Source organism: Aedes aegypti, chromosome 1 (assembly GCF_002204515.2).
Source record: "Aedes aegypti strain LVP_AGWG chromosome 1, AaegL5.0 Primary Assembly, whole genome shotgun sequence".
NCBI lineage: Eukaryota > Metazoa > Arthropoda > Insecta > Diptera > Culicidae > Aedes > Aedes aegypti.
The window spans coordinates 222,585,421-222,598,407 of NC_035107.1; the positions used below are offsets into that span (position 1 = coordinate 222,585,421).

The 12,987-nt window shown below is 38.6% G+C and overlaps 1 protein-coding gene across 9 annotated transcripts in view; it reads left to right on the forward strand.

Annotated features, from left to right (window-relative positions):
• Window positions 1–5,810: 5,810 nt before the first annotated feature.
• The window catches only part of LOC5580011 (very-long-chain 3-oxoacyl-CoA reductase), a 73,069-nt gene continuing 65,892 nt past the window's right edge, over window positions 5,811–12,987 (forward strand). For 2 of the 9 annotated variants that reach the window (XM_001653836.2, XM_021857650.1), the window contains exons 1-2: window positions 5,869–6,186; window positions 8,828–9,036. In XM_001653836.2, coding sequence (XP_001653886.2) covers window positions 8,883–9,036 — 154 coding nt within the window. In that variant the 5' untranslated portion in view covers window positions 5,869–6,186; window positions 8,828–8,882. Of the gene's footprint in view, window positions 6,187–6,208; window positions 6,299–7,611; window positions 8,062–8,490; window positions 9,037–12,987 lie in introns of those variants that run through there. The other 7 variants (XM_021857651.1, XM_001653835.2, XM_021857652.1 and 4 more) reach the window with 7 other exon arrangements.

Consider the following 12,987-nt stretch of genomic DNA (forward strand, 5'->3'; position numbering starts at 1 on the left):
ATGTGTGTTACTCGGGTATGAATATAAGAAAGCGAAGCACCATTCGTGCATCGAAAATATTCCATCAATAAATGTCGATTCAAACTTTTAACGGGATGAGTCATTCCGATCAATGTTACCCCGGATTATGGTACTTCTAAATCTCCAATTTACATGATCGTCTTCGGCATTACTCAAAATAGGGTTAATGCTCCAATAGTGGAGGTACTAAGCACGACTCAACTTTATTTAACTTTTCAAAAGAAGAAGCGCAATGAATGTATGTACATAGTTTTGTTGTTACGGGAAGTAACGATCGAAAAATTATTTCATCGCAGTAACCAAAGGAAAAATAATACCTCCACTATTGACTGTTTAACGAGAAGCTTGCAATGATCGACGCGCCACCATAATTCATATAACGGAGGGTATTAGAACTAACTTGGAGGTGATGATTTCGCAATTTGGAGGTTAAAATCACCTCCAAACACTAGCGATTTTGCGGTGGGATGTTGACGTTTGATCACGAATGGACCGATGCACGAGTTCACTAATTTGACGTTTGAGCGGTGCCAAATTCACTCGTTGCCATGGTCACGTAAATAACACGGCACCGCTCTAACGTCAAATGATGAACTCGTGCATTGGTCCATTGGTACTTTGTTTCTTTACAGCCCATATTTGCATGGTCGACGTAATCACCAGCACAGTGAATCAAATTTTCATCAAAACAAACAACAAAGCAAGCTCGCTCACAACCGTTTGTTCCAACTGTTGCGGATAAGATACAATCAAAAGCAAAATTGTCATGACAATCACAGAGCACAACGTTGTTGCAACCTCTTCAACTCGCTGGGAATCAGTTATTTTAATTACAAAACCAAATTTGTTTTATAGATGCTGTTTGATAATGTATCAATATTCACCAACACGGAGAAAATTCTCGAAAATTGCAATGCGAAGCCCAGGAAATTGCTGCGCACGTGGTAATCGATCACTGTCATATTCGGTTCAAGTGGTGATAAACTGATGTTGCGGGATAAAACTGTTGCAACAAGAATAGGAGGTGACAATGTCTTTGTTGCTGCGTGTTGGGTGACAAATGATTCACTGCACCAGCACTATCTTTGCTAGGAAAAGGCGTTTTTGTGTTTCCAGCTGCATTATTGAAATTTTTCAACAATTTCGGCCAAAAAATCTGTGCATTTACTAAAGACTGAAGTTCAAAAGTTGAAAGGGGGAGACTTTTTGATTAATTTCATCTGCAAACGCATACGTCGTTTTATCCGTCCAATCAGTAAGTGTCATGAACGATTATATGGATGAATTAACGTAACCACCAGGTCTCTGTCATAGCAACCTGGTTTGGGTAAACTATCCAAATAGACACTCTGAAAACCGGGTGTTTTTTCGGATAAGTTGGTGTATGTGCTCATGTAGGGTTGGGAAAAAATCTGAAATTCACTCTACAGTAGCCAAACAAAGCCAATCAGTCAGCGAGGCCAGTGAAATTCACGCCCATCGCTGCAGTAGCCAAAAAGCCTTGAAAATAGCAAAACACCCGTTGCTATGGGCAACCCAAAATTACTGTAGAAAAATGTTCTGTTTCCCGCTGCATTTCCCGCATTTAGAGCCTTCAATGACACTAATGATGTAGAGAAATTCAAGTACCCAACATAGGCTACTTGATGAGATTCACGTTTTTGTACTACTGTATTGGAAGAGCCACGTGATTTTCGCGAAATTCAAGCCTACTACTATTACCATTCCCAGCACTGTGCTCATGTCTATCCGTTTTCCTCTTATAGTTCAAATATTGTGCTCTGCAAGATAAATCCACGTAATGCGATTGTCTGAAAATGTCGATATACCGTCGCAGTGATAATGAAAATCACCAAATGTTTCAGATTTAGCAAATTTGAAACATTTGCGTCCTTGAAGAACGAAAAAATCCAAGCCTACTTGAATTTTGACGTTGCGTTTGAATTGCGCGCATATCTTCTGCGTGTTACCGCCGCCGCTGGATGTGGATTTAATATAAGCGCCGCAATATTTCAGAACATATATGCGCTGTTCGCATGTCGACTACGCCACGTGCAAATGATTTGTGGGAACATGTTTTTCAAAGTGATAGATAGATTTTTTTTATCGGAGATTAAAAACGAAGATGTTTTGTGAACTTTTGTTTGCGTTCTGCTCGAGAGTGCTCTGTGATGGCACCATCAATTGAATTGGTTTCGCGTGACTCGTTTTTTATCCCCCGTGCGTGTTGATTCAAAAATTGAATGTGATTTGTGGATGCTCGGTTCAGGATTAGGGTGGGGCTTATTTCCAAAAATCTTCCGTAGTCAGGATTTACAAAGTGGAAAATGATCATCGGTCCCAAAATAACATCCTGTGAAAAAATGAGAACTTTTGGTGAAGGTTTAGAGGTGGCGCAAAGGGCGTATGTGCAGTTTTCCCATTTTAGTGAACTCTGAAAAAATTTGGTACGCTTTTCAGCTTATTTTGGTGGTTTTAGGGCCCTTAAGGGCAAAAAATCATCTCAAAATTGCGATATCTCCACTCACTTAGATGATATTTGACGAAATATATTTTATGCATGCGATTTTTGGCCCTTGAATAGGATACGCTGGCTGATTACTATGAACCCGAATAAGCATATGAATAGCTGGGGAGAATTCCTATGCTAGTAGAATGGAACAAAGAGCAAAGAGGAATGAGAGAAAGAACAAAGAACACAAAAGAATGTAAGGTGGGGTGGGTTAAACAGGTGGGAGGGTGAAACTAGTGATATTTTGAGTGTAACTGAGGAATCTTCGTCAACTATTATCTAAAGGAGTGGAGATATCGCAATTTTGAGGTGATTTTTTGCCCTTAAGGGTCCTAAAATCACCAAAATAAGCTGAAAAGCATACCAAAATTTTTCAGAGTTCACTAAAATGCGAAAACTGGGACCGATGATCATTTTCCACTTTGTAAATCCTGACTACGGAAGATTTTTGGAAATAAGCCCTACCCTATTCAGGATGGATTAAAAATTGCAGTGCGTTCATTTTGATGGGCAGTGCTAAGTTACGGCTCAAGCTATTGTTCATTATTAGAGGAGCGATAGACTGCGGAGGATTTTCGAATATGGAATTTGGTGAGTTTATTCTGATCAGCAGCGCATAATCACAATGCGTATATGCTGACCATTTGTCGGCCAGATCGTCTACCGAACGTATCCTTTGGCACTACCCTTTCCATCAACATTCCACTACATCCCGTAATATCTATGAGAGGTCGTAGACTTCTCTGCATCTTTCTTAAGTAGGTGTTCAGTCAATCATCCTTTCCCATTCCCCAGCTTTCGCAAGGACGTGGCCCGGACAGCTCTCGATTGTTGGAGGATGCGTCAATCTTGTCTAAGAGTTAGAGGTTAGTCCCAAATCTCTGACTTTGGTAACGGACGGGAAGGAGGCTACCCTCATACAATTGTCTAGGACTGTACCACCTACGAATTTGTGCGAAATGCTTAATGCTAATATATGCGCTGTTCGCATGTCCAACATGTATATTATTAGGTAAAGAATACAAATCAATGAAAAAATGCATTTCGGTCGTATTGGCGCTAACGTCGACTAAACGAATATGGGCAGTTTAGTTGCGGTATATTTTTAGTTTGTGTTCCTATGGTTGCGGTATCCATGGATTTCTTAAGGGATCCTCCATTACAGGAACACTTTACCGCAACTATTGGTACAAGCTTGGAAAGGTTTAGCAGTTTTGGTTATATTTCATCAATTTTGAAGGAAATTGAACGATAGTTCAAATACTATTTCGAGTATCAACAAGCCAGTACATGTCAGATTAGACTGGCCCAGCTCAGTATGGGAGAAAAATAAAGTTGTATAATTCCACAGGGCACCCCCCAGGATTATTTTTTGGGGTTAGAGAAAGCCTTTCTGAAAAATTCAGCTCATTTGGTCGTTCCATGAGCTGGCGCATTTGAATTGAAGTTAATATGGGATTTTCAGCTCAAACATATGAGCAACAGTACATCATCTACTGTTTGGTTCATTAAAATTGATGATCGCGTTCAATTGGACCCAGAATGTCAAAAACACTACTTGATATAATAGCGAAGAATATTGTAGAAGATTGTACCACGATCAAAATTAATAAAGTTGGTGTTTTAACCATCTGAAGTATATCATGCAATACTGCTTGTATTTCTTCAACATAGCTTGGAGGTAACCACTAAGCGCATCATAGCCACCTATGACGCTGGGCGAGCTGAGGCACACGTCGCATGCATGTAAGTGACTGTACGGGAGTGCTGATCTAAGCCTAACTTTCAACAACTGAAAAAGTAATGAAAATGAGATTAATTCCAGATACAACCTTCTGCAATTATGTTCATTAGGGTATCAACTAGTGTATTTGTCATTCTGGGCTTAGTTGAACGCGAACAATTAGTATACGGAACGAAACAGTGACAAAGGGTCAATTTTCAATATATTTGAGGCGAATATCCCATACACACTTCATAACGATTGTGCCAGCTGGTGGAGCAACCAATTGAGTTGAAATTTTGAGAGAGCGTTTTTCTTACCCTAAGGCTCATATCTAGGGGGTGCCCCGTTAAGTTTTACAACTTTTTTGTTTAAGGGCCAGTCTAATGTCAGATTTACATGTGATTTAACAATGCAACGATGAAGAGAAGATCTCCTTCTGACCCCATTTGCTTAAAACTAACGAGCTACACACACCGTCACCAATGGCTTTTAGGGCGAGATCATAAACTATAGTAAGCCGGATCCTATTCTTGGTACTTTTGATTCACTTCGGCAGTGGGGTTTTTGAAAGTTACTGAGTTCATATTTGGCCACAATATGCGTCGTATTGAAGTTTATTTTATTGCAAAGTTTTAAAGGATTTGGCCGCGAAAAACTCCCCATGCCAAAGTGAATCCTGGAAGTTCCCAAGTAGCTCTGCACCATACGAAAATTGTTTATTCCTTTTATTTTCAGCAGTGTTTGTGTTATTATCAATTTATCACATAATATCGCTCCTTTACTAAAGTTTCCACTCTCTATTTTTTTTTTTTTATATGCATATTTTGTGTTTTGCCCACTTTGGAATTCATTGGATTGAAACATTGTATGAAACTGTCGAAATAAATTTCAGTAACACCAGCTGGCATAAGTAACGCATTCGCAGTGTGGTGAAAATGGAAAGATACCACGTTCCCAACAGGAACACGTCGTAGCGCACACGCATGCGCATTCAAAATTCCAAACGATTGACTGTTTAACGAGAAACTTACGACGATCGACGCGCCACCATAATTTATATAACGGTGGGTATTAGAACTAAGTTGGAGGTGATGATTTCGCATTTTGGAGGTTAAAATCACCTCCAAACACTAGCGATTTTGCGGTGGGATGTTGACGTTTGATGACGAATAGAAAACACGAATGTACGGGGAACGCGTAGGGTATAGTCCTGTTTGGGCAACCACATGATTATCATGAAATAAAAATTCTCGGTCCCAATATTCACTTTTACACAAATAATTCTTTTGCCCAGCTTATGATGAAGTGAAACACCGAGTGCCAAGAGTAGAAAACGTCTCCCTATACCCCCTCAATGAGGGGCCCTCATAGATGCGTCCAGTCGACTCGCTCAATGCAGATTTTGATGCAAGTACGGCACGCTAGATCGCCGCATCGCGTAATACACTCACCATGAAAGAAAGGGCGAAAACTGGATCGTCATCGGCTGCAGCAGCAGCTGTCCGATTTCACTTGTAATCAATGAAAGTAGGGGAAAATTACGCCTGTGTTCGTCGTCGCCGATTCCCAACCCAACACATTGCACATCGATTGGAACGGTTAGGTACAGAAAAGAAATCGCGGCATTAGCATTAGAGGTAGTGTGACTAGCGAGTGTATTTAGTTCAATATCAAAACCGGGACGCGAGTCGAGTGATTAAATTTCGTTTTCAAGTGACATAACAGTTCGTGTGCGCTGCGATAACAACACAGAGCAGAGTGTAGTGGAAACCGGTACTAAGGGCGATCCAGTGTGATTCTTTGGCTTTCTTCGTTCGGATCCGATCCAACCCGGCTGACGGATTGCGTCTTTTTTATATATTGCGCTGTTGTGTTGTGGGCACTAGGTATCCATCATCTTCGTGGACCTCGTCATCATCGTCGTAAGGTATGCCCCCATCACACCATTAACATCAGTTTCACTTTCAACTGCATCCGATTCGCGTCGCGACGTCGAATGGGGAACCGTGAACGAGCAAAATTTTTCAATTAGTTGGACGGTATCGTAAATATTGCTTCTTTTACTTGGTGGTGAAACGATTAGTAGGCTTTGGATTAGTATTGGTGGCCTATTGTTATCGCACACTAGATTGAACAAAACTGTCGCAATTTCTTCGTGAAACATTTGCACCAATACGATGCTTTCTCACCGAAGCAATGCGTAGCCTATTAGGTGCCAGTCACCACATCTCTCGTCATCACGGTGTGCTGGAACGCACTTATTATGAAACTTGCAGGGGCCTCCATTATTTTTCTCATCACAAGTTAGCCTTGGCAACCAAGAAAAGCCTGCTGCATATTAAAAAATCATTGAAACCCGAATGTTAAATTCCACTAGAGTTTAGAAGGTGGAATTATACGGTATAGTACTGAATCCTGTTTCGTTTATTTAGGTCAGATGTGCCAGTTATGGCCATAGCAGGTGATTCATTATATCAAGTAAATCAATGTGGAACTGATTTTTTAATCAAATTTTGCCATGCTCAGAAGTTTCTGGTTCAAAATTTTGATATGATATTTTTATCTTTTAAGTCAAGTCAATATTTGGTTGCATTTGATTTCATTTTGACGATCAATATTTTGCTTCTGCTCAGGTAGTTCACTAGATCATTGAGTAATCCAGAGCAATTCGATGGAGTCCCTCAGATTTCAACAGAACTCAAAAGCGCTACTTTTCTGCAATGTTATGACAGTGCTGAAATATAGCACTTTTCAGTACTTTTTTGTTGGTAGGAATAGTAGGCAGAATAAACAACATTCTTTTGATTCTATCAAGAGTATCACGAGTATTAAGGCATACTTTTCATGAAAAAAAAACTTCAGATGTCATAAAAGTTCCATAATAACCACGTTCCAACACACCGTGCGTCGACACGCGACGGTAGATTGGTGTGATTTTGTATTTTCCAGCCGCCAAAATCGTTGAACGTTGTCTTCGGTTCGACGACGAGATCGCTCACTTGCGTCTGGTCCGGTTTCTTGGGTTACGAAACTATCCAACCACTTCCAAAATTCAACAACATTTTTATGGGCGAAAGAAAGTTTGGTTTGGGCCCTCCGCAGCCGGTTTGTGTCAGTGGGGGAAACTTCAGCTAGTAGCCGTGTAGCGTTGCAAGAGGTCACATCTCGTCGCGATCGGGGTAGGGTTCGCTCTAGTACTACAGTTGCCCAAGTGTTCGCGTTTATCGTCGGTGGATATAGCTGATAAGAATACCTCTATACAGTGTCTTCGGTCGGGGAAAGCAATAAGCCATTTTACGAGACGTTCGAATGACGTTTTCTGGCGGGCCGCTCATTGTTGTTGTTCAAAAAACTAGCATGATATCTGAATGGCGCTGGTCACATTTTTGTTGCCGATGACTTCCCCGTCTCTTTCAGCGCATGTTTCTACCCGGTTTACATGTATTACAAGTAACGTATATGAAAAATATCTTCCCCGCCTACTGATTTAAATTTTACATGCGAACATTAAAAACTTTGTTGCATTGCCACCAGTGCCATTGTTAAATATGCTCCTTCCAAATGTGGCGCTAGAAGAAACGTAAATAAATCGGCCCGCCAGAAACTTTCAAAGCTGGTAAACAAACGGAAACCATATGATTCGAAACGTCTCATAAAATGGCTTATTACGAATTCTATACACACACGTCTGTGCCGTGCCGTTTCGCATCGTTCGCACGTTTCCTGCAAGCTCAATTAGACTGCTATCTAGTAGGCTAGGCAGTAGGCAGAGCTTCGTCAGTGTGCATAATCGAAGTAAACCGTGTGTGTTCGTTAGGCCTATTCAAATTCTTTAAAATGCCTGGGGATTGCTTAGTCAACCAATATTCTGATTCATCATGTCGTTCTAAATCTGGTCAAAATTTGTTTGTTTGTTATACACCTTCGGCAAAGTCCCGCAGCCTGCTTTCAGGGAATTTGGGGAAAATGAAAGTTTGCTTCAAATTAATAAGCGTTTTATTTAAGTTTATATCAAACCTTGAAATAAATCCAAAACACCTTTTTAACTTGAAGCATTTTGAATTTTTTATTAAATGAGCTGATGAACTATGATCAGACATTGTACGTTGCATAAGAATTCAGAATATTGCTTGCACGGTAGATTCCCAGACAAGTTTTCATATATGAATAGGTCTAGTGTTCATTGCTTGGTGACGAGACGGTGATCGATCGGCTCTTCTCCTCGACGCAGGTCACTTGGACGTATCAACCGCTAGCTGCTAGTGCTGCCGCTGCAAGTTGGGTTTGGTTGGGTGCCTCGTGCTCAGTTAGTGTTCAATCACACCTCGCTCTTATCGGATCGCGCAAAGGTACTTACGCCTACTAAGCCCAGCCGGTACCTACACGTTTAATTCCATAAGTTCGGTTTTGTGGTTTTTGTTTTTGCCATTTCATCACGTCGTCGGTCGATTGTCGCTATGACGAAATTATCGCGATAAAAGAGAAAGAAGACGAAATTTTCAACGCAAGTGATATAAGCCTTATTGCTAATTCAGTGTATTTTCCTCATTTTGCTTCGCCGGGTGAAGGTGCGTTCCGGAGCGAATTTTCAAAGGAATCAAAATTCTACCAACCAGGAGAAAAATGACCAACGCGTACGACATTTTCAGTGGAGTGTGCGTTTTTGTCGTGTCGGTGCAACTGCTGCGGAAGGTGTTTCCATGGATCTACGAGAATCTGCTCGGGCCGAAGTTGTTCGGTTCCGGCGTGAAGCTACGTGAGATGGGATCCTGGGCATGTAAGTATTGCTTTGTCTTGTAGAATAGTTACGAGAATCTAGTTTAGTTTCCAATTTAATAGTAGAAAACTGTAGATGCGTTCGAATGGTTACATTTGATTATTAATAGGGCAAAAGCTTCTTTAGCGGAGGTAGTGTGTTTTGGTAGGTTTCGCACTTATAAATGATTATGTGGTATTTTTCTATGATGAACGATGCAAAAATGATGCAAGCAATCAAATAATATTTATGAATTCGAAAAGCGATTTAAAACAATTATTTTGCTTAATATTTTTGCTCCTTTGCATCTATGACGTCCATCGTTTTTGGTATTTCTAGAACCCCCTCCCTGCCAGCTTCTGCCACGCTTTTTTTCCAATACCTAATACACGCACTGTCACACTGTAGAAAATAAGTTTTGACTTCGGTGCATCTTAATTGCTTATTTTTTATTATCCCCCCCTCTACCACTTGAAGGTCGATAAGGCAACAAGTCCAAACAATATTTGTATCGGAATAATATGCTGCAAATAACATCATGTCCTAGTAGACCAAAAGAATTTGAAACAAACACTCAAGATTTATAGAACAAACCAATGCTGTAGTAGTCAAAATAGATTGGTGATAGTTTCGTGTCGTCTTGTGTCGACATCGGAAGGTGTCCAAGTTTGATGTGTTCTTCATTTATATTAAACTCTCCAAAATTCGATATTAAAGGGACTATCGGGTTAGAGAGGTATAGAGTTACAGAACACGAAACCAGTACATATACGATCAAAGGTGTGCGACCTTAAATTTGAATTGATGTTAATAAATCTTGAATAGTGAGCATTTTCTTTCCCTTTGTAGCCGTCTGAATAAGTTTGATCGTTTGACAATTCGCTGAGTTTGAATATAAAAAATGATGAAAAATCGAATTGAAACTGATGGACAATAGTTGACCATTAAACTTTCTTTTTTAAGCATTAGGTAGCTTATGCTTTTTTTATCAAATACTTTGAGCACTTGCGTTTTACAATGTGATCTGAATTTTTTCAACTCATACGGTGTCGTATTACAGGAAAATTAGGTACTCTGAAACCAAATTGAAGCATTGTTTTCCACACTTATTTGGTGATGAAGTATATGCTAGCCATGAAATGAGTAGTGAAAAAGATACAGGTTTTCGAAGTTTGATTAAAAGAGCACATTTTTCTAAGTAATAGATAATTTTATTGCGCTTCAATATCGTAATTTTGACATTATAAACGATTAGTGAATATTTCAATCTGTAGACTCAATGACATTTCCGAAGCACGGCAAATTATGAAACGTTGCATTTTGAGTAAATTTTAAACGTAAGTTAGTATAATAAAAAAAAACTGGATATCTTTCAACAAACCAATGGCTTGGGCCAGAAGATTAATGGGGAATTTCTAAAGAATAATTTTCTCTTCAACAAAAAATGCGTGCAGTTTCTTTTGAAACATATCACTAGGTTTTTCATGAATTTTTATATAGGTTTTTTAATATGAACCGTGATATGATTTATGGAAGAATTGTATCTATTAAAATGCAAGTACGAGAAATAATTTAATGAGATAATCATTTTGTTTTAAATATGTTGGAACATTATAATTTTTTTTCAATTTTCTTCATACTTATGATGGTTGATATGAAGGACTTCTTCATTCATGATCATATAACCTATCAATATATGGTCTTATGAACTATACATATGTGAAAAATGAAATTTGATTTTCTCAAGGAACGAATTATCTACTTACTTCCGTTATTTGAAATCTAGCAGATAATTTCCAATCCCGTTGGGACAGAGAACACCCGGACGTGACTGCCGGACTTTTTCTAATCCTTGTGTTAAGGCTTTCTGATGCACAGATTGCTTAGATGAGAAGATTTCATCTTGAATCAAAAGAATCCACGGTGTACTACATTAAGAAGGTGATATATTCCGAAAACTGCTACTTGACGACGTCATTCCTATCTACCTCGAACAAATTTGCGAATTTTATGATGTAGTGGCCTGGATGGTATATGGTACGATAGGAGTGATGTCACATGTTCACAATCAAACTTGATATTTACATCAATAAAGAGCCTGCCTTGTTAATTTTTATGCCGTGAAGTGAATCAAACACATAGTTCAAAAATTGATCAAAGAGCTCTAAGATAATACCGTTTTGCTTCGAATTGTCGGACGCTTCGAAAGCATTGAGGAATTATTGTATTTTAGTAGATTTAATGTGCGTTTAACTTTTCTACGTAGATTGAATCTAAACTTTCATCTAGAAGATAACTCCATCAAAGTACCATGGATATTAAAAAAGCTAGAAAATTAAATTCAATTTCGTGTCTCTTGCAGTGCAAACTTCCTTTTCTACAAGGGCCCATCTTAATAACAACAAATGAGGTAATATTTGTGTTTTTAATATGTGAAGTGTGTCTGTGCTATTTTAATATATGGTTTTGCTTTTAATATACAGTTTCCTGTTAATTGTGTTCAAGAAGAGTTGAAGTGACTGAAACTACCTTTGTAATTGAACAAATCTCTGTGTCCGGATTTTTAAACATACAAATTAATTGACTCCTAAGCTGAACATTTGCTGAAGTGATGATTGTTTCGACGTCAACCTTTCCCGGTAGGTATGTTATTTAAAATTCCACGATTTTATAACATTCGGGCCAAACTATTTTATCATTTCCAGTTTAACATAGAACGCTTGAGAGCGAGAATAATTATAATATTGAGCTGTTATGTGGCGGACTCACAAGTTTATTTAGCATTGTCAGTTTGAAGCGTTCATAATTGTGCTTATTCTGCGCGGCGTGTGAGGTGAGACGACTCGAATGAGGTGACAATTGTCGACTCGCTCCCATTTGATTAGCATTAGTCGTCTCACGTCACTCGCGGTGAGAGCAACTCGTCTCGACTCACACGCCGCGCAGAATAAGCACAAATATTCTTAACGAAAAAAGTATCATAGTTTTTTTTAAGTTTAGTTATATTTGGACATGTTTTTACGTATAAAATAATACTGAATGAATACTGAAGTGTCCGTACATTCAAATCAAATGTGTCCAGAATATGAAGCAAACTTAATTCGGTGTTCGGATTTCAAAGCAAGATGCATGGACAAATTTCACTTATTTTTATTTCATTAATTTGCAATTTTATGAGAAAAACCGTCAATGAGACATGACAAACTTATGTTACCTCTACCCATATTTTTTTTAGCATAATCTCACCTTCATGTTACCTTTGAGCTTAGATGTCCGGATTTCGAGTATTCGATCCATATCTTACTCAGAAGATCGAATGATGAGATAAATGCAGTGCCTGGTCAACTGTGACAAATTCTGTATCACAGCTTAGTACATGAGCACATTTATTAATTATGAGATTTATTTGCTGAGAAGTTCCGTTTCTACATTCTTTTATCATGTGACGTGTCTGTATGCATAGGAAATTCCTTGAAAAAGCCATAACTTCAAACGATAATTGCAACTTCTACCCTACCGAAAGAATTTTTGTAAAAAAATAGAATGGTAAAATTCAGCAAAAAACGGAATAAAAGAATGTGAAATTTCCTGAATGAAAACCTTTGGAAAATAATTAAAAAATATACAAGAATTCTTAAAAAAATAAAATGGTTCACTGGAAGAATTACTGAAGATATTTCTAAAAAAACGTTGAAAAAATCTGAGCAGGAAATTCAGAAAAAAATTCCTGAACTATCTAGCGGGTTGATAAAATTTCTGCAGCAGCAAATGGGAAATCATCTGGAGACATTTTTGAAAATTTCGTGAAGCTTGTGAGTTACTGACGAAATCTACAATGACCTTTACGTAGAACCATAAGAGAGGTTTCCTAAAAGACAAATCTAAAGCATCTACTGATTAAATTTCTGAAAATGCCTGTTCTAATTCCTGGAGAGACTCCCAAAGAAATAGGAATCCCATATATTTTTTAAA